We start from the raw sequence: 21,348 nt of genomic DNA, 5'->3' as shown, positions 1-21,348 counted from the left end.
ATATTAAGATTTAAAGATGATTTTAAAATTACCTGCCTCAAAAAGGTTAAGTATTGGCTGTTGGGTAGCTAGCAAGCCCTCCATTTGGATTATTTTGTACACATGATTCTATTCAACCACCATATTTAATTAATTATGAAAATAAAATTATTATAATTCTATCAAATAATTATTCTTTTATGGTCAAGCATAATCATAACAGGTGACTCGTTTTTACACGATACGATTATATTTGACTCGAACACGACATGATTATTAATCATGTTATAAATTTTTAATCTAGATACGACTCATTTATTAAATATGTCACATGATACAACCTGTGAAATCCATTTAATAAATAGGTCACTTAAACAAGTCATAAGACAAGATTCATATAACCTGTTTAATGACCCATTTATTAAACAAGTCATCGAAACAAGTTATAACCTATTTAATGACTCGTATTACTTCTTTATTTAAAAATTTTAAGGTAGTTGCAAAGGAAAGGATAGGATTTGAACCTAGGTCTATTCAGTAAATATAATCTTCTTCATATATAAATTAAATTAAAGTTATATTAAAATAAATAATTAATTAATAACATCAGTAATTTATTTTATTAGTGTATTCGTAGAAATTATTTTTTAATCAATACTAAAATTTTATTAAATTTAATCTTTTATTTTTATTCTTAAAATAAATAAAAATTTATTTTTAAATATTAACAATCTTCAAAAGAAATTTATAGTCACTATGTAGTTTTATCTTCTTAACCTCATATCATTTATTTATATATAAAATTAGTTATAATGAAATCAATTATAATATTGGGGTCTAAATTTTTTTGTCACTATATAATTTGTTTAATATAGATGATATTAATCAAGAATTGAAATTTTCTTTTAATATCAAATGTTTTATAAAAATAATAAAAAATATAAATTATAAGATATTGAAAGTAAAATTATATTTTTTATTATAAATAAAATAGTTATAATAGATTTAAATGAATTAAAATGAAACAGGTTAACCTAATTAAATAAACAGATTATTGCGTGTTTTATCGGGTTAAGCACATTAATCCTATTAAACCCTTATTTTTAGCATGTTATAAACATGTTGACCCATTTATGACCCGAACCTGTTTATACTAAATTCAAACTTGTTTAACTACGTGTCGTGTAATCAAATCGTGTCAAAAATTACCAACACTAATAGGAATCATCAATTAACAAATAATCTGTAAATTACATTGTATTTCTTTAAAGATATTAGTGATATATCCAGACCCTAGTGAACGTCCCCTCACGTAATCTTTACAAACTCCTTTTTTTATTTAATTTTTATTGTTTATTTACTCGATCATTTTGCGCAAAAATATTTCTTCAAATTCGTGGGGAAATTTTCCCAATTGCGTTCTGAATTTTCCTCATGGATAGTCATTTGCTATTAATGAATGATTATAGTTCCAGCAGAAGCTTTGCTTACATACAGTATTTACTAATTAATTTGTTAATTATGCATGCCTCAAGTGATTAGTTAAGAATCTCTCCTCGCAAATGAAAAAAAAAAAATTTTTGTTAAAGAAAAGATGCAATTTGTCTCATCAATCTTTATGGGACATTAAAACATACAAATTTTTATGTTGTCTAATATAAATATACTAAAAATTCATAGATTAAAATAAAATAATGTTAAAATGGGTAAAATATTGCAACATTATCAAAGCCTCAAGTACAAATCCATAACCCCATCACTTTTTTTTAATACGCTCTCACTTATTTTCAAATTTCTCAACCCAAATATACTTAGTGGACTGTTATGTAATACGATATATAATATAATCAAATTTTTTTATTAAATTTTAATAAAAAATTTTGATTATATTACCATCTACCAAATATTACAAAAACAGAAAAAGGAATGTAAGCTGAGACACAAAGTGGGGGAAAAAGCTTTTATAATTAATTTCCATCTACGTTTATATTTATCCCCCATTTCCTGCAAAATCTTTGACCGTGAACCCAACCGTATCAAACTTGCCTTTCTCACAGCTTTCTCTGAATTTCAAATAATCCCTGCAAACAAATGGCTTGTACATCATGAAATTTCCTTCTCCAACCACTTCATTAGGTGCTAAAATAACTTTCTCGTCCTCAAAGCACCAAAAGAAGGCCAAAGAAAATCGATTAACGTATCGTTTTAGAACAACTCGGTGCTCAGATGACCTCAACTTGCCATTGCTCCAAGCATGCATTAAATCCCCAATGTTCACAACCAAAGTATCTTCACATGGGTTTATGTCCATCCATTTCCCTTCCTTAGATCTCACCTGAAGCCCTCCAATCTCATCCTGACAGACAATTGTCACGCAGCTCATATCAGTGTGCATTCCAAGCCCTTCAACTCCTTTTTCTTGTTCCACGCTCTCTGGTGCTGTATAATTGTTTATTCTCATGTATCCATGGCAGTTGCTAAAATCAGATTCATAAAAGTTGGTATCGAAATCTTCCCCCAAGCTCATTAGCACTGCCTTAACTATTCTTTTTGATAGTTCAGACATCTTGTTGCCATATTCTTTCAGTGTTTCACTGTCATAAGTTGAACACATGCAAATCACATAAATCTTTAAGAAACAAGCTCTTCCAGAGATTAAAGAGATATAACAAGAGTTATATATGTTACCTGAATTCAAGGTTTGGATGATCGAAGAGAAGTTCTGCGGAACTTTGTGCAGAACCATGGAAGTCAGGTCCAGAAACTCTGAGACTTTCAAAGAAAGGAGATGCAATGAAATGAGGGGTGTAAGATTTGAGAGAGGACGAGGGGCCAACCTTGATCTTGGACTCACAAGGGAGGCTGAAGAGATGATTGGAGAGGGAATAAAGTTTCTTGTAAAGATTTTTGGAAACTCCATGGTTGATTATATGGAAGAAACCCCATTCTTTGCAAGCTAAAGAAAGGGAGGAGAGCGATGATGGACTTAAAGGCTGAGAAATGTCAAACACAGGAAGATGTATACAAGCCTGCTGGGATTCAGGCATTACTTAATGGATGAGTTACTTTGTTCTGTTGGATTACTGGAGTTGATTAGATAGATTTTGATTTATATATAGCTAAATGGTGCATACATAATTGACCAAAGACAAGCATACAGCTGTCTAAGGTACAAGTTAATATGAAAATGTAAGTCAAATAATGAGAAGGTCAACCCCCACAGCTGGGATATTCTTTGAAGGTAATCAATTTCTAATAATTTCTATATTGAGAAGGCCAACCATGAGAAACATGAGTTTGTTAATTTGTAAGCTGATGGCCAGCAATAGGCAGGAATGCAGGAGGGTGTTCTTGCTGCTCATCTGTACTTTGTCAAGTCAAATTTCTGTTTTGCATTTCAAGCTTAGATTCTGCTCAGGAATCGTTGACCATTTGCATTATATGTCAAACAAGAATTTTGGACAGCTGAATAAACCACAAGTTTACCTAAACAATTTTGGACAAACTGGTAGACATATAAATTCATTGACCATGTAAATGATGATGGTATAACTGTCAAATTCCACTCTGCTCACAAATTGAAATCCTAAAACAACTCCACTACTGCAATATAGTATGCATCTGTTATTTCTATCAAAGCAACATGATTTCTCAAAAATTGGAATTTACTATTTTTGTGTGAGTGCAATAGACAAAAGGAAAGAATGAATAACCATCGTTATAATTTTCTACCTGTTCCAGGGAAAATAGCTTGCGATGTGGCTCCAGCTTGTGATTGGTGAAGTAATAGCGGTAGATGTTGGAGTATTTCTGATCACCATTATAACTCAACTCAACACAACTCAATTCAACTAAGTTTTTATCTCAAATTTATTGGGGTCTGCTATATAGATTCTCTTTCTCCACTCTGAATGATTTTGAGTTAGATCCTCAGAAATGTGTAATATTTCTAGGTCATGTTGTACTACTGTTCTTCAAGTCAGTTTAGGTCTACTCATTCTTTTTTTTCTATCTTCTAACCAAACGTGCTCTACTTGTCTAACTGGAGATTCTGTATGTCTACGCTTCACATGACCAAACCACCTCAATCTCCCTTATCTCAGCTTATCCTCAATTGACACCACTCCTACATTTTCTCTAATACTCTCATTACGGACTTTATTTAGTCTAGTATGGCTACTCATCTCCATAACTCTTATCATACATCCATACAACTCCTTCATTGCCCAATACTCACTACCATATAACATGGCCAGTCGTATGGCTGTACGGTAAAATTTTCCTTTCAACTTATTGGAAATCTTGCGATTACATAAACCATCCGGCTTTAATCCTATGACTAACATTATCCTCACATTCCCCATCTACTTGAAGTATTGAGCCGAGATATTTAAAATGATTATTTTGTAGTAATACTACTCTATTCAAACTAACTCCTTCTCTATCACCAGTTCAGTCTTCATTGAACTTGCAATGCATGCATTCTGTATTCGTTCTACTTAACTTAAAACCCTTTGACTCCAGAGTATTTCTCCAAACCTCTAACTTGTCTCATCTATCAGAACTATATCATCCGCAAACATCATGCACCAAGGGATACTCTCTTGTATATGTTTACAGTTGAACCTTGGTGTAATCCAATTGAGATAGGAAAATCTCTTGTGTCCCCTCGCACTGTGCGCACAATAGTAGTTGCTCAGAAAATCTCTTGTATCCCCTCGCACTGTATGCACAATAGTAGTTGCTCCTTCATATATATCTTTCAACATTTGTATATACCTAATAGATATCATATTTTGTTCTAACACTCTCCATAAAACATCTCTTAAAACACTATCATAAGCCTTCTCCAAATCGATAAAAATCATGTGTAGATCTTTCTTCACATCTCTGTATTACTCCATCAAGCTTCTAATGAGAAAGATCGCTTTCATAGTTGAACGACCGGGCATGAAGCCAAATTGATTGGGAGAGATAGAAGTGTCATGACATAGTCAATGTTCCACAATTCTCTCCCACAACTTCATAGTATGGCTCATGAATTTAATTCTCTTATAATTTGAGCAACTCTGTATGTCTCCCTTATTTTTAAAAATATGTACAAAAATACTCCTTCTTTATTCATCAGGCATTTTCTTTGAGTTTGGAATCTTATTAAATAATTTAGTTAATCATGCTACTCTCATATCTTTCAAACACTTCCATACTTCAATTGGTATTCCATTGGTCCACTGGCTTTACCCACTTTCATTCTCTTAAGTGTTTTATTTACTTCTGAAGATCTAATCCTTCTACTTCTAGTATAATTTATAACTTTTTCTATTATTCTATAGTCTATATTCACGCTATTACTACTTTGACTATTATTAAAGAGATCATTAAAATAATTTCTCCATCTTTTTTTAATGTTCTCATTTTTCACTAATACTTTTCCTTCTTTATCCTTAATGCACCTAACTTGATTGAGATCTTGACATTTTTTTTTTCTTCTCCTTGCTAATCTATAAATATCTTTCTTCCCTTCTTTAGTTCCAAGTTTCTCGTATAACTTTTCAAAGGCCTGTGCTCTTACCTGACTAACTGCCTTTTTTCTCTCTTTCTTTGGGTTAATTACCGTACGAGTGTGCAATGAGAAGGAAAATAAGGAAAAAATGTTGAAAATCGAAAAATTGCGAGAGTGGAGTGAGTTGAAAATATAGACGCGAGTCAAAATAACGTCTTTACATAATCGATGTCCCGCTCATTTTGCCTCCGCATGCTATCAAAGATAGCGTCCCAACTAAATACGCTATTTTGACTCGCGTCAGTATTTTCAACTCACCCCACTCCCATAATTTTTTAATTTTCAATCCTTTTTCCGTATTTTCCTTCCCATGGCACACTCGTGCGGTAATTAACCCTCTTTCTTTGCTATCTTATACTGTTCATACGCCTCATTATTATCACACTTAGGTAATTTCTTATACCATTCCCTCTTTCTCTTCACTGCCTTTTGTACTTCCTTATTCTATCACCATCTAGTCTTTTGAGGGTGGTCCATGTACTCTAGACTCTCCAAGTACTTTTCTAGCTAATTCTCTAATCTTTGATGCATACCATTGGTCTCCACATCCGGCTTCCATGCTTCGGACTCTTTTGAACTTCACTTGCTTTATTCTTTTGAACTCGTACCACTTTGTTCGAGCTACAATATTTTTTCTAGTTTTACTTAAATTGTTTCTAAACTTGACATCCTCTTATCACCATTTCAACCAAGAAAACTTATGTCTGAAAATGGATGAAATGCATAAGGATGAATAGAATATATTCTTTTATCTTTCCCAATTGTTTGGCATGAAACATTATGCCTCAATGCCCATTATTATTTTAGGAATGCTACCCCCAACCATCCAAATTTCCAGATTTCCATCATCCACAATTGCATAATGCAGAGTTCCCTGACTCACCCCAATGCATTCGGGATGTAGACTATTATAGGCATTGCTTGGAAGTTTTACAGCACGAACACGACAACTCGCACTCATTTCTTCGTCAATGGAAAATTTCACCAAGTATCCCATGTCAGTTAATTTGTAAACTGCCCCATTGAAGTAAACAAATCACTTATTTCAAAGAGCAGGGAGTCGAGCCATCTTCCAACTCCAAGTTTAAAACCTTCCAAATCCTAGACTTGGAGGAAAACACCAGTAAGCGAGCGTTAAGATTATCAAAAATAACAAGTTTGAAGTGAAGGGATACACAAGGATCAAAAGCCAAGGCAGCACGCATTTCATGGCTTGTCAATTGGTTCTCAGGAGCCAGAATCCTAATCCTGACAAACTCTTGGGTCATGTGATTGCATACCACATAAACTGATGGAGGTCCTCGTAGAAGCAACAGCCATCTAATAAATCACGAGCCAAGGGTGGAGAGAGCAAAAATGTAGAACAACTATAAAGAACTCGTCTGTTGTCAATATAATGCACGTGGTATGTTCTTCCTCAAAAGCTGCTTACCAGGAGTTGGAGATTCAATGTCTTGGGGATGCGGAAATCAAGAATCCTGCAGTGCCACGTCTTAGAAAAGCACATGAATCTTACTTGAGATTTCAGAGGCAACTCACATAAGATCTCTAGGATCATATCATGCATATGAACCTTGCCAATTGCAGTTGTAGTTGAGGCTGACGAATAAACGCTTAAACTTTAGAATTCCTACTTGCATTGGGGCATCTGGATGTTCTCTTCTCCTAGGATATAAACCCTAGTTCCAGGAACCGATTCCAAGATCAGCCTGTCCCTCGATGACCCACAAGGCCTTTATGTTTGGGTCCAAGACCTCCAATCCTGGGGCCTAATGGGCCCCTCCCACAACTACTACGAGCGAGGCAACCTTGACATCTTCAGCGGCCTCGGCCCCTCCATTTGCACACCCTTTTGCCGCCTCAACTTGCCCTCTGGTGGCTCTGGGTCACACCATGGTTGGTACTGTGATTACATCGAGGTCACCTTCACTGGGCCTCACAAGGAGTGCAGCTAGACCATCTTCTACGTTGATCAGTGGCTGGCTCCCAATGTTGCACCTTTCAAATTGACGGGTGAGCTTGAATGGTGTAGTTTGTGGGACGAATCTGAGAACAAGGCGGTGAAGGAGGAAGGAGTGGTTTGTTGTTGGAAATAGCAGAGGATCTGCGGCCGCCTGAGAAGGGAACAGTACATTCTTTTTTTTAAGCAAGAGAATTTTGTTAATAGAGAAGTGGTGTTTTCATTTGTTGAGAATCCTTTTAAGCTAGTTTGGGTTTCTGATGAGTATATCAAGGCAACGAGGCTTAATGATAAAAGTATAAATACATATTATATAAAAAAAAATAAAAATTAATATTATTTTCATTATTTTTATTTTTTACATTTAAATTTTATACAATAATTAATTGAATAATTTTATTTTTATAAAAATATATTAATAATTAATTAAATTACTTTGATCTTACTTAAAAAATTATATAAATATTTATTATAATATTTAATAAGATAAAAGGTAAAATCAAGAAAAAAAATTAATATTCCTTAATTTTTTTAAAATATAATAGATAATTTTAAATAAAGAAATTTAAATGCAATAAATAAAAGAAGAAAATAAAAAAATTAATAAGGGATTGTAACTTAAATTAATTACAATTAAACATGCAAAATATTTTATTTATTAATTTTTGTAACACCCCTATTTGCATAACCTGGTAAATTATACTGTTCCGGTGATCGATGTCTGTCCAGAGAATTAAGAGGATAAGAATCACAATTAAGTCACCTAGAAAAGCTCTAAATGAAAATAAATAGTAATTACTGGATGGTAAAGTATAAATAAGAAAAATATAGCATAAAAGGTTAAATAAATCGGGGTCATAACAATAGGTGACTTTACCGAAAAGTGACTGCGAGGTCAGTCTTAACTCCAATTTTGAACGGGTAATTGTGACACCGCAGTCCTAAGGACTATGACGAATCTAGTGGAAAAGAGAAAATCACGGAAAAGAGCTGATAAGTAGGTCAAATAATTAAGTCAGAGCTCCGAAAGAAATATCAAATTATTTGCAAACTGGGTCAAACCGGCGAGGGGCAAATTGGTCAATTCACCCATAGAGGTGACTCCTGACCTAATTGTCTAATAAAATTGGAGAAATGAAATTTTCGAAATATAAAATTAAATTAAAGAAGAATGGAAAAATAAAGGAAATAGAAAAAGAAAAGAAAAAGTGAATTACTACATCACCTTAATGACATCATGTATGATGTCAAAAATAAATTTTCATTTCCTTAATTTTTTACTAAGTCAAAAAGCAAGTTAAATATACAAAAATTAAAAGAAAAAAAAAAAACAAATGTTGTCTTACTCACCCTCATTTGTCGTCCCTCATCCCTCTCTCTTCTCTCTCACTAAATTCCACCATTGAAACTTGATTTCAAGCTTCATAAACTCTAAAAATTCCCCATAAATTCTCCAAATTTCTTGAATTTCCTTACTTTGGCAACTTGAAAAGAAGTTTGATCAAGAAAAAAAGGAAAAAAAAGTGAAAGAATTGAGAGCTGGAACTTCAAAGTAAAGGTTAGTAACTTAAACTTGTAAATTGTAGTTAAATTATGCTTATGTATGTGAATTAAACTTAGAATGAAAGTGAAATCCAAACAAAAACAATTATGGAGGACCAATTGTGAATTTTGGCCAGCCCTTAAGGGAGTAGAAATTGCAAGATTTTGATGCTTTTAAAGATGTAAATAAGATGGATTTAATGTGTAAACAATGTTTATATACTTTAATTTTATGGTTTGAAACAAATTGTGTGAATTAGGGTTCTTGAGTTCTTGAAATTGGGAGAAAAATTAGAGAAAATGGTCAATTGATGCAAATGACCTTAATTGAGGTTAGAAATGGTACATTGGGACCAATTGTGATGTGTAGGAATGAGTGGAAACAAAATACAATTCGGATTGGTTAGGGGTTCCAATATGGGAGTTTGACCTAAGTCCCTTTCAAAGACCAAAACTGAAATTCTGCTAACCCAATTGGTGTGAGGCCAATTGAGAATAAAATTAGACACATAAAGACACAATTTTCATGTAGAGACCATGCCCAGAAAATGACATTTAAATAGTGAACAATTATGTCAAATTCGGATATTATGTACTGTCACTTTACAAAAATGACCAAATGAACAGTGTTTGTTCATTTGGCTATAACTTGGGCTAGACAGGTCCAAATGACCTGATTTTTGAGGCATTGGAAAGGTATGATATAACACTACAACTTTTATGGAAAACACCAACTCAAATTCTGCCCATAACCAAATCATTTGCCACTCAAATTTAGTTGTTTAAAACTGCCAGAACCAATAAAGTGCCCAGAAATTTTGGATAACACCTATCCGGTCAGTCTTAGTAAAATGCCCATATCTTGGGCTGAAAAACTCCAAATGGAGTGATTCAAAAAGAGAATTAAATTTAAGATAATAAGAAACAACTTTTATGAAGAACACTTTGCCAAATTTTTATAGTAACTATACCAATAGAACAGTGAAAAACAGGGCACCAAAACTGAAAAATTGAATTTTCTCTTAGGAAACTTAAAAATTGAAATGGCAACCAAGACCAATAAATTAGGCACTCAAAATGTGATATGTGAGTGTAATGAGAATTGGTACACCTATTTAGTATAGAAAAGTCAATATTTTGACCCAATAGTCAAATGAATAGTAACCACCATAATCAAGAACATAAAGAACTCAATTTATGGGATTATATAAGTAAAGTTTAAATGCAAATTTCAATTGCTAAAATTATGATTAAATATAATTTGGATAAATATTGAAACATCTTAATTGTGTGCTTCAGTGGAAAAAGGCCTTACGAGAAAAAGAATCGACAGGAGTGAAATAAGGAAAGATTAATTATAAGGTTTGTGCACAATAAATTTATTTAAGTATTTCTTATTGAAATTTGATTTAGTATGCAATATGAATAGTTTTTAATTGTTTTGGCTTTGGGAATTTTATTTGAAAATTATTGTGTTGCCTACTTTGTAAATAAAAATTTTGAAATAAAATGTGATTTGTGATTTGTATAAAATATTTAAATGTTGTGATTTGAAATTATTTTTTATTCACATTTGGCATGACAGTCCCTTACTATGTTCCTCCTCCATTTGTGGGGTTGAGTTTGATATGTAACACCCTTACAGGCATAGTCTTGTGCAAATCACTGTTCCGGTAACCGGTGTCGGTCCGGATAATTAAGAGGATTAGAATCATATTTAAGTCACTGAGAAAAACGCTAAATGAAAATTAGTAGTGATTATCAAAAGGTTAAAAATAGATCAGAAAAATAAAACATAAAAGGTTAAATGAGCCGGGGGTCACAGCGATGGGTGACCGCACCGAGAAGTAACTGCGAGATCGGTCAAAACCCTAATTTCGTACGGGGCATTGTGACACCGCAATCCTAAAAAAAATTGCGAAGCTAAGTGAAATGTGAAAATCACAGAAAAAGGTTGAGAACTTGATCAAATAATTATGTCAGAGTTTCGGAAGAAATACAGTATTATTGGTAAATCGAATCAAACCGGCAAGGGCAAATTGGTCAATTCATCCCTAGAGATGACTCAGGACCTAACTTTCCAATAAAATGTGAGAAATTAAAATTGTGAAATATACAATTAAATTGAAGAAGTGAGGAAAAAGAAAGAAAAAGAAAAAAAAATAAAATAAAAGATTAATGACATCATATAAGTGACAAAAGCATGGACTAATTAATCCATAATTTTAAATTTTGAATATTATGGGATAATTATAATATAAAGTAACCAATTAAAATAAAGTTTTCATTTTCCCATTTCTCTTCTTCTTCTTGCCGAATTGCTCCCCTCTTTTCTCTCTCTCTCTTTTCATTTAATCCTCCATTAAAGCTCACCTTGGAGCTTCCCTAACCCTAAATTTTACTATAATTTCTCTAGCGTCTTAGATTAAATCTTATGTTTGAGTTTTGAAAAGAAGCTTGGAGATGTAAATTGAAGGAAGAGTTGGAGAGATTTGAAGATAGAAAAACTACAGAAAAAGGTTAGTGATTTTCCTTCAAATTCTTTCTATTTTATGAGTTAGATACTTGAATTAAGTTGAGATTGATGAATTATTGTAGAAATAAATGATAAATCATGCATGTATAACCACCAAGAATTTTGGCCAGCCATAGATTTATGAGGACATGATGTGTTTTGATTAAATTAAAAGTGTAAGTAAGCTTAAATGAGTGTGTAGGTAATGTGTATACATTTTAATTTCAAGAATTAAATCAAGTAGCAAAATTAGGGTTCTTGACCCTTAGAGTTTTGGGGAGAAAATTTGAGAATTTAGTAAATTAATATACTTTGACCTAAGTGAGGTTTTAAATGGTCAATTGGGACCAATTGAGATGTGTTAGAGTGATTAGAATTGCAATGAAATTCAGATTGGTGAGGGGTCATTACTGGACAGCCTGACCTAGGTCCTTTTCAGGGATCAAAACTGTAATTCTACCAACTCAATTGGTATGAGGCTAATTGGATATGAAAGTAGACACATAATGGCACAATTTTTATGTAGAAACCATGCCAAGAAAATGATATTAAGATAGTGAATAATTAGGTCAAATCCGGGTAATGTGTACTGCCACTGTACCAAAATGACCAAATAAATTGTATTTGTTCATTTGGCCATAACTTGGTGTAGGAAGGTCCAAATGACCCGAATTTTATATTGATGGAAAGCTGAGACATATCACTACAACTTTTATGAAGAACATAAATCCAAATTTTGACTATAACTCATTCAAAAAGTGAGCTACAGTCAGCACATCAAAACTTCCAGAACCAAGAAAGTGCCCAGAATTTTGGGTTTGTACCAATCCGGCCAGCTTTAGAAAAACAGACCTAACTTGGGCTACAAAGCTCTAAATACAGTGATTTAAAAAGAGAATTAAAGCTAAGACAATAAGGAACAACTTTGATGAAGGAAACTTAGCCAAATTCTCATAGTAACTAGACCAATGGAACAGTAGAATACAGGTGACCAAAATTGAAAAATTGTAATTTCTCTTAGGAGACTTAGAAATTGAATTGGCAATCAATGCCAAAAAAATTGACATCCAAAATGTGCTATATGGGTGCAATTAGAACTAATAAACCTATTAAGTATAGAAAAGTCAATATTTTGACTTGAATAGTACCATGAATAGTGTCACTATACACAAAAATATGAAAGACCCGAAATTCATAAACCGTAATAGGTAGGATAAGTCTGCAAAGAAATTGTTAGAATTAAATTATTAGAAACAGATACTGAAGCAATTTAAATTTATGTGTTTCAGTTGAAAATGGATCTTCAAAGGGGAAACGAAAGTTTGAGTAAATTGAGTTGACAAAAGAGGTTTGTTCACAACTAGTTTTAAATTGCTAATGTTTTGCATATCTAATTAAAGTAAATGATTTTATGTTCTTTATTTATTATGTTTACCAATTATTAAATTTATTTCAATGATTATTGAAATATGTTATAGTATAAATGAGTTTAGTTATGGGAAAATGATTAAGTTATGATTTTATTTTAAATATGAATTGAATGAGTTCAGTTTTGAAAATTTGTTAATGAAATGGGATTTGCATGGAAAAATACAAATTTATGTTTTGAATTATGATGAGCATAAAAATTATTGGATATTAGAATTAACTTTGAATTGAATTGTGTTATGATTTATGCTCCCAAAAAGAACAAAGAAATTCATGATATTATTTTATATCTCACTATAAATGCTTGACTAGATTATTACCCGTCTCTCTCATTTGTTGAGGAAACAATGGAGTTAGCTTTGTTTTGTTTTGAATACCATGGTATATGCACAGGCTTAGATTCTCCTCTTATTATAGGTTAGATCTAAGTTTTTCGTTGGCCCTTTTAGAAGTTTCATTATTGTGTTGTGTACTGTGCACGATGATCCGACCTCCCCGACCATAGGGAGTTAGAATCGCCCCGAAGATGGCCCTTACGAATTAGTCTTGCATAGTTAGTAAGATAAAGAATGGGTTTTGAATAGTAAAAATTGTGATTTCAAATGGGATTTATGCATAATTAATTTTATTAAAATTAAGATTTATTTTCACAAATTACTGGAATTACTTTAAATATTTAGTTATGATTTGATAAATTGAAATTCTAAAGCAGAGTCATTTTAACAAATGATTTATTTTATTGGTAATGAATATTTTGATTGAATTTCAAAATTTTCAAATTCTTTGCTAAAATTTTGGTAAGGTATTGTATATTATGTTTTAAGTCATGGTTGTGCACCACTAAGTTCACCACTCAGCGATAGCTTGGTATGCTGTCGCAGGTGAAAGTAAAGATAGAGCAGCCGAGTGAGATTGCCGGTAGCTGCGCCTTGAAGACTCATTGGGATTAATTTCAGGTATATTAGAAGTATACCCTTGTACATTAGATTTTGATATATGTATGTAATTATATGTATGTAAATTGTTTGAGCAGTTGTACAAAAACTCTTGTAATATTATTTTGGTATGTAATGAAATGTAAATTACTGTAATGTTCAAACTTATTTTTGAGTTTTGTAATTAATGTAAATAATTAATTCTTTTTGTAATTTGTGAATGATAAATTATTCTTTTTTTTTGAAATGAGATGCTTCGAATTGCGGTTGATTTTGAGTTGAGCTTCTTGTATGAGATTGTGAGATGAAATGGATTTGTATTGGAGTTATGGTTGAGTAAAAATTTTGGAAGTGTGTTTCTTTTTAGGTTTTGAAGAACTGTTTTATCAAAATACAGCTGGTACTCTACCAGAATTTTTATAAAAATTGCGGTAGTTTTAAATATCCAAAAATTTGATTTGTGACTTAGTGTCAATTAAAAGTTTTTAATATTTATGAAAAATTTACCCACCGGCTTAAAAATGAACAGAAATTATTTTAAAATCTCTTATAGTACATTCAATGGGTTACCGGTAGGCAAAATACAGTAATTCGTTAGGTGTACTACAGGATCATGCTATGCTTTACGAAAGAGTAGAGTGTAACATGATATTTGATCATTTTCCTCCCTCTCTGGCTTGCCAGTCTGAGGTGAATTTGGATGAGTACTCATTAGCTAACTAGCTACCCCCCTCATTGATTTCGATTAGTGGGGTGAGTTTGTATTGTCGTGGTGTATAACACGGCAAAGTTTGAAAATTTTGTGTCATGACTTTGAATGCCTGTACTCAAATTTATAAGAATCCCTAAACATGGACAGATTCAAATTGAGAATGCCTACTCTCATACTTTGGGTATATTATTCAAAATAACACCACTTATAGTATGGGTATGTCAATGCCAATAGTATGACCACCGGCAATATCACAGACATCATTAGCCTGGCCAAATTCACCTTGGTTCAATAGTTATTTTCCCATAGACACAGGTTTGAGCAAAATTTTTTCATTTTACCCAGGTTTGGCAAAAAGCCCTTTCTTTTCTCACTTGATGATCTATTAGTCTTTAACTTGCTATCTCAAATTAAATAGCACTTTGAGTCAGATTATTGAAATCCATGTGGTCTTTGGATGGGAATGGATTAGGGTTGCTTGCAATTAAGGATCATAGAGCATTCACCTTTTGCTCAAGGAGAATCCCAACCTCGCATACTAAGTAATTATTTTATTTCACATAGTTGAGTTCCATCATTTTAAGATGTTTTACAGTTTTTACAATGTGGAGGTGGTAGCAAATGAAGTTAAGGCTTGTTATCTCTAGAATATAAACTTCAGAAGCAGTTTTATGGCTTTGGTGATATATTCTTGTCCATCTGCTAAAGTTATTATGTGCAAGTTGATCAGGATTTAGCTGTTTGAGATGAAAACAAATTTCAGAAGGGTAGGTGTTTCTGTCAAAACCTTGGTAGACCCTGCCAAAGAAGATACTTGGTTGTTAGCTACTAATGCTCCTTTAGGGCAACTGTTTTACTTAAGGTCTTCTCATCTCATGTTCTCCTTGGACCCGAAATTTCTGATTTAGTTGGGTTTCTTGCTGTAAACGGTTGGTTCAATTGTAGAATTGATCTGTCTGCTGATGGCGGTTTGTGTTAATGTGTGCAAGGCTGTGTTCTACGTGGTAACTTATACAGTACATTCATTGCATTAAAAAATAATGTACTAAATAAGCAAATACCAATAAGAAATCAATTAAGCCATGAATTTAGAAAAGTGAGATCTACTAATTTGTAAGTGAAAGTACACATACTCTGAATACATTCAATAATTTTTCGTTTTACTCTTTTTTTATACTTAATAAAAAAAATTCAATTACGATATAATAGAAATATAAAGTATAATATCTCATTATTTATCAAATTAAAACTTGCATTAAATCATCATACATGGCAGCTACTATAAATTTAACTTTATATAAAAATAAAAGTAATAATTTTACATAAAAGATTTATATTAAAATTCATACAAAGACGATTCAAATATATGCTAATGAAAGTAAAAATGTTAATATAAATATTTAATTAATAAAGTCATTCTAATATAAAATTGAATTTAGTTTATAGTATCTTAACCATATAATTTTTTTTCCCAAGAAATTCATATTAAATTTCAAAATTTATCAAGAACTCTTTGCATATTAATTAAATCAAACCAAATAATTAATAATAATAATAATAATAATATAATTTCAAATATTCAAACAATGATTAAAATAATTAATAAAATACAAAAATTAGCTTAACCAAAACTGAATAAATCAGTACTAAATTCAAAATTGCCATTATTTCGATTATAATTAAATTATGCCCATCCATAAATGGCATGGTACATGAGCTAATTTTTTCATATTCGTTTGTTCGATTGGTTAATGCATTGACAAGGCCAGAATTATTAAATAAATAATTTGTAGAATTTGGCCAAATTAGTTTAATAGTTCAATCGGCAATTGCTCGTTTTCGATCGGTTGAGGTCGTGGGTTCGAAACCGAACAGATTACCTTTTTCGCAAATTTTTTCCTTCTTGCTCGTCGTCTTCTCTCGCCGGAAAATCCATCACCATGGATCAAGAGCAACCATCTTCAGCTCGCAGAAAGGTAAATCCCGTAAAATTTGCATCTTTAATTTTCATATGAGCTTTGAATCTTACTCAGATCTTGAATTCTCATGAAATCTTCAACAGGGGAAGTTCACCCCCAAAGGTGGAAAGACTAAGCCCACTGTCCCTAAATCGTACCGTGCTCTCAACTTTTCTATGTTTTAGCTTTGCTTCAATTTCTCTTTTTTTCTTTGGGAAATATTTTTGAATAACATTTGTTTGAAATTGAATTCTTTTGAGGTTTGTTTTCATCGTCGGTGTTGTGAAATGCAGTGAAGTGAGTTATAATACTAAGAAAGAAGATGAAGCAGCCCAGGCTCAGAAGCTCGTAACCAAATTCAATGTAATATTCTTCTTGTTCCCTTCTTCTCAATCAACATTTTATGTTCTGCGCGCAATTTCCCTTTCTTTTTCTTTTCTCAGCGAAATTATTACGTTCTATTTCTATTCTTGAAATTGTCTACCCTTACAATTTTAATAAGGACAATGGCTAAGGGGAATGTCCCGCGAGTGAATTTGATTTCAATATATATATATATATATATATATATATATATATATAAAAGAAACTGTCATTTGGTTTGTTTTACCTTTTATTTTCGTTTAAGTGGAAGTCTATCGATCCAGTGCGGATAAGGTCATGGGTTTTCTTTTCTTCGGTTGGGTTCAAAACTTCTGTAAATTTTAATACTAATATCTTTGAATTTCAATGAGGATAGGCTTTTACTTATATAGTTTTGACCTATCTTCCTTCCTTCCTTTCTTTCTTTATTTAGGGTTTAGACTCCCAGGTTTGGTGTCGTTTTATAACTTTCACTAAACTTGCCCCTAATCTTACGCTCCGAGTCTTACAATTATAGCTTTAGCTATTTCCATTGCTTGTTTTACAAATAGGAAAATATCAAGCCATTTCCCTATTATTTGGCTGCTCTTTTGTCTTTTTAACTTGCTTGGTAACCATATAGAGGGACATTTATCTCATTTCATTAAAAAAAAAAAACCCACCTTGTGGAGGTTATCTTGGTTGTCATTTAGTTCACAACTATAGAAGATTGGCATTCACTTGTTTCTAATTTCAATAAGGAAACAGCTCTTCCAATTAAAGAAAAGGAAAACCTTATGCATTGGCAGGCCATAGTATTTTCTACTAATGAATTATCATGACTCATGTTTGAGACAAAATCTTAAAACAGTGTCCAGTTGGTGACAGAAATTTGTAAGAATGTATTGACTGTGTGCGGTGAATGCGGATAACTTGTTTTAAAGGAGAATGCAACACTACATGCCACCTTACACTAACCTGATAGTAGAATAATGTCAACTGAACTGTAATTTGTTCTTCTTGGCATTTGCAGGAGAATCTCAGAAGAGATGTGCCAAAAGTTCAGAAAAAATGTAACTTCTCTTTAACTAGTACATACATTTATTCTGTTGTGTTTTTGTATTGTCAACTTTTGGTTTTTGTTCATACTTTTTCATGTTGTTCAACTTTGTTTTGCTTTGATTTTTCACTCTTTGGTGCTGGATTTTTCGGCTGCCAGAAAATTTTATTGGTGATTACATGGCTGATTGAATTTTGGCTGCTATGAATATACAGTTTTTATATAGTTTGAAGGTTTGCATTGCCAGTCTAAATTTATCTTCAATTTGCACATTCTGATTTTTACCAAGGTACTTGATTGTAAATGAATAGATCATGGACAGTATTTTTCTGTTTCAGTGTCAATGCCTATTCTTGTTGCATGTTTCATTTTGCTTATTGACATGCTACAATTAGAAATGCATTTTGAATCCTTCAACCTCAGACCACAGAGTTGAGCTGGATACAACAGGAGTCCAAACATAATTATTTGTAAATTCGGAAGCAAGAAAATGAACAGTAATCATAAAATTTTAGATCAGAAGGCTTAGAATAGAACTTCCCTCTTAAGGGTTAGCGCAGTGTTGGCTTATGAGGGATAGCGCGCCTTGGTAAAATTGTCATGGTTTTACTAAATAGCGTATTCCTTCCTTGAGCTGCATGTGTGTGCATACAGGCCATATGATACAACAATGGCTGCTGTTAAAAAATTGAAAATGAGGATGCTGCAGAGGCAAAAGGCATCTTCATACTTCCTTTATCCTTAACATCAGAAAGTTCTTTTCTCTACAGTGCTGTTAATTCATTCTTATATAATTCAATTTCTATATTGCAGTATGCTGCTTATTTTTGGTGGGTATGTATCATGTCGTCCTCATTTCTGAAATCACAGACAAGGCTTGTTAGTTGTGGTGGAATAGATTGTGGAATGTGTGCTAATTAAAGACTAGTTTGCGATGAGGAAAAATGAACTGCCAATTTTATTAATGTTAGCACAATTATCATTATCTAATGTTTAAAGTTTCAAACTTGCAGCTTCAGTGCAAGTTGCCTTTGGGCCAGGTACCACATCAACTTCTTTAAGGAAATATGGTGTTCCTAGAGATGAGAATGCTGGCAACAGCAGTAGGTCAGAGATAAAAGACTCTATTGATGATGATGGAAAAATCATCAGTTCTTCACTTTCAACTGTCACAGAAGATGGGAGCATTGATTCTCCTTCAAATGCCATTGCAGCATTGCCCCTGAAAATCAAGAAAGATTACAGACAACCTTGGGTGAGGAGTTTTATCTACGAACCTTTTGTTCTGTTATTTTCCCATAAGCTTCTTTATCTCTCTCTCCTATTCCCTAAACCTGGTTTCCCTGATGCCATTGCAGGATTACAAAGATACCTACTATCCTACAACTCTTCCTTTAAGAGAGCCTTACTCAGGCGACCCAGGTATTCTATTAGATAAATGTAGAACCCAGTTTCCCTTCTTTCTTCCACAGCATTGTATGCTCATTTCAACCTCTGAAATGGAAAACATCACATGACTAGAGAATTTTATACAAGGTTCAGAATTTCCACATGGTCATTAATCAGCAGCAGATGTAGTGCAAAAAGGGGGTGGTGAATTGACCCTCTTTTATATATATATATATATATATATATATATATATATATTGATGCATCGTAAATTAATTATTGAACCATCTTTTTGATAAAATTTTGAGACAAAAATATATGTTGTGTATTTAAAAGTTTATTTACATTTAAAATTTACTGTAATTATTTTCAATAAGAAATTTTATCAAGATAAGATAGCATAATTGTATTCGTGACTAATTGATAATGACCGGTTATTTACTTATAAAAAATATATATATTTGGTATCATTAAAAATAATAATGTAATTTTGATAATTTTCTAGGTATTAGATTTCTTCGAGTCTAATTATTAGATATTAATATTATATTTTTTATATATCTTTATAATATCTTATTTTTTATGTGTTGATCCTGGAAAAAAATTTTCTAGATCTGCCATTAGTCATAAAGATTAAAAAAATATTGATTGGTCTATAGTAATAGTATAAGAATGTTTCTGTAATGTCCTTTTTGCTATTAGTTTTAACTCTACAATATTGAACTAAAGTTGCCTGTGTTGCTTTTAGAACTTCTTGACGAGGCTGAGTTTGGGGATGCTGCAAAGAAATTGGAGTATAATGAGAACACTATTAATCCTGCTAAAGATCTTGGACTATTGGTTGGTTTTTGGATTAATAAATTACTCAAATAATTTTGAAACACCACATGTTTGATACATTTGAAAGACTTTGGCATTGAAGTAAACGTGTGGTTGGTAACAGGAGGAATGTGATAAGGAAAGGATGTTATTCTTTCAATTTCCCCCCAAGCTGCCCCTTGTCAAGCGATCAGCTAGTGCAAAGGGAAAAGAAAAGGCTGAAGGCTCAACTCCTTCACAAGGCAAGAGTGTTTCAAAGAAAGAAAGCAATTTGGAAGAGTTACCAGGGGGATACATGGGGAAAATGCTAGTTTACAGGAGCGGAGCTGTCAAGCTGAAGCTAGGTGATACACTGTTCGATGTAAGTCATCACATGTTTCCTTTACAGTTTACACACAAATACGTGTGCCTGCCTACTGTTTTTCTACTCAATGGATGAAGGCATGGATATTTTTGTGCTAAAAATCTTACCATTTCGTAAGGAACTTAAGTTGCTTCTCCTCCTTTTTTGTTCTTCATTCTTATTTTTGAGGCCTTAGCATATTTTTCTTTATATGAACCCATACTATGTTTTTTCTTAGTTCATTTCCAATCCTTTGAGATGCATTCATGCTGGAAGTAAATATTCTTATATTTGAGTTGGAAGTAAAAAGATCTGGTTTGATGCTTAATTTGCTTAGTTTTATTCCCCTTTTTTGGTCTATGGACAGGTTTCACCAGGTTCAGATTGTACATGCGCTCAAGATGTAATGGCCATCAACACTGCAGCCAAACACTGTTGCACTATTGGAGAACTTGGGAAAAGCGTTGTTGTAACTCCTGATGTTGATTCTCTCCTGGATTCTGTGATCAACCAGAGCTAAATGCACAGCAATAGATTCAATAGGTTAACACTTAACAATGTCCATAGAGTGTGAAACACAGCAGTTCAATGTGTAAATGGTTCAGTAGAATTGCAACAATGTTGACTAGATAGCAGGTGAAGTTGCTTTGGAAATTTGCAGGATGTCATTCTTGAGCTATGCGCTCCACTTCATGAAAACTAAATTTTGCCTTCACCACATGGCATGGTACATACCGTTCGCTGGTTTCTTTTTTGTTATTTTCTTTTTATTCCCCGTAAGTTTTATTAATATCTCATAACAA

At 32.6% G+C, this 21,348-nt stretch overlaps 2 protein-coding genes and 1 pseudogene across 2 annotated transcripts; 2 read left to right on the top strand and 1 right to left on the bottom strand.

Annotated features, from left to right (window-relative positions):
* Window positions 1-1,722: 1,722 nt before the first annotated feature.
* LOC110662464 (gibberellin 20-oxidase-like protein) lies at window positions 1,723-3,042 on the bottom strand. Its single transcript, XM_021821431.2, has 2 exons — window positions 2,668-3,042; window positions 1,723-2,573 (listed from the first exon to the last, which is right to left on the bottom strand). The coding sequence occupies exons 1-2, from the start codon at window positions 3,024-3,026 to the stop codon at window positions 1,970-1,972; spliced, it is 963 nt and encodes a 320-aa protein (XP_021677123.2). The 5' UTR covers window positions 3,027-3,042; the 3' UTR covers window positions 1,723-1,969.
* A 3,896-nt stretch (window positions 3,043-6,938) lies between these two features.
* On the top strand, window positions 6,939-7,660 carry LOC110662462 (PLAT domain-containing protein 3-like; annotated as a pseudogene).
* An 8,793-nt stretch (window positions 7,661-16,453) lies between these two features.
* Window positions 16,454-21,263, top strand: LOC110662480 (DNA-directed RNA polymerase III subunit rpc4). The gene is made up of 9 exons (XM_021821445.2): window positions 16,454-16,610; window positions 16,697-16,746; window positions 16,886-16,955; window positions 17,968-18,007; window positions 19,008-19,249; window positions 19,353-19,416; window positions 20,132-20,223; window positions 20,327-20,563; window positions 20,913-21,263. Exons 1-9 carry the CDS (start codon window positions 16,575-16,577, stop codon window positions 21,063-21,065), a joined length of 984 nt encoding a protein of 327 aa, XP_021677137.2. The 5' UTR covers window positions 16,454-16,574; the 3' UTR covers window positions 21,066-21,263.
* Window positions 21,264-21,348: the final 85 nt, after the last annotated feature.

Source organism: Hevea brasiliensis, chromosome 17 (assembly GCF_030052815.1).
Source record: "Hevea brasiliensis isolate MT/VB/25A 57/8 chromosome 17, ASM3005281v1, whole genome shotgun sequence".
NCBI classification, from domain to species: Eukaryota; Viridiplantae; Streptophyta; class Magnoliopsida; order Malpighiales; family Euphorbiaceae; genus Hevea; species Hevea brasiliensis.
Note: the sequence above shows the minus strand (reverse complement) of the source record. Positions and strands in the feature narration are given on the sequence as shown.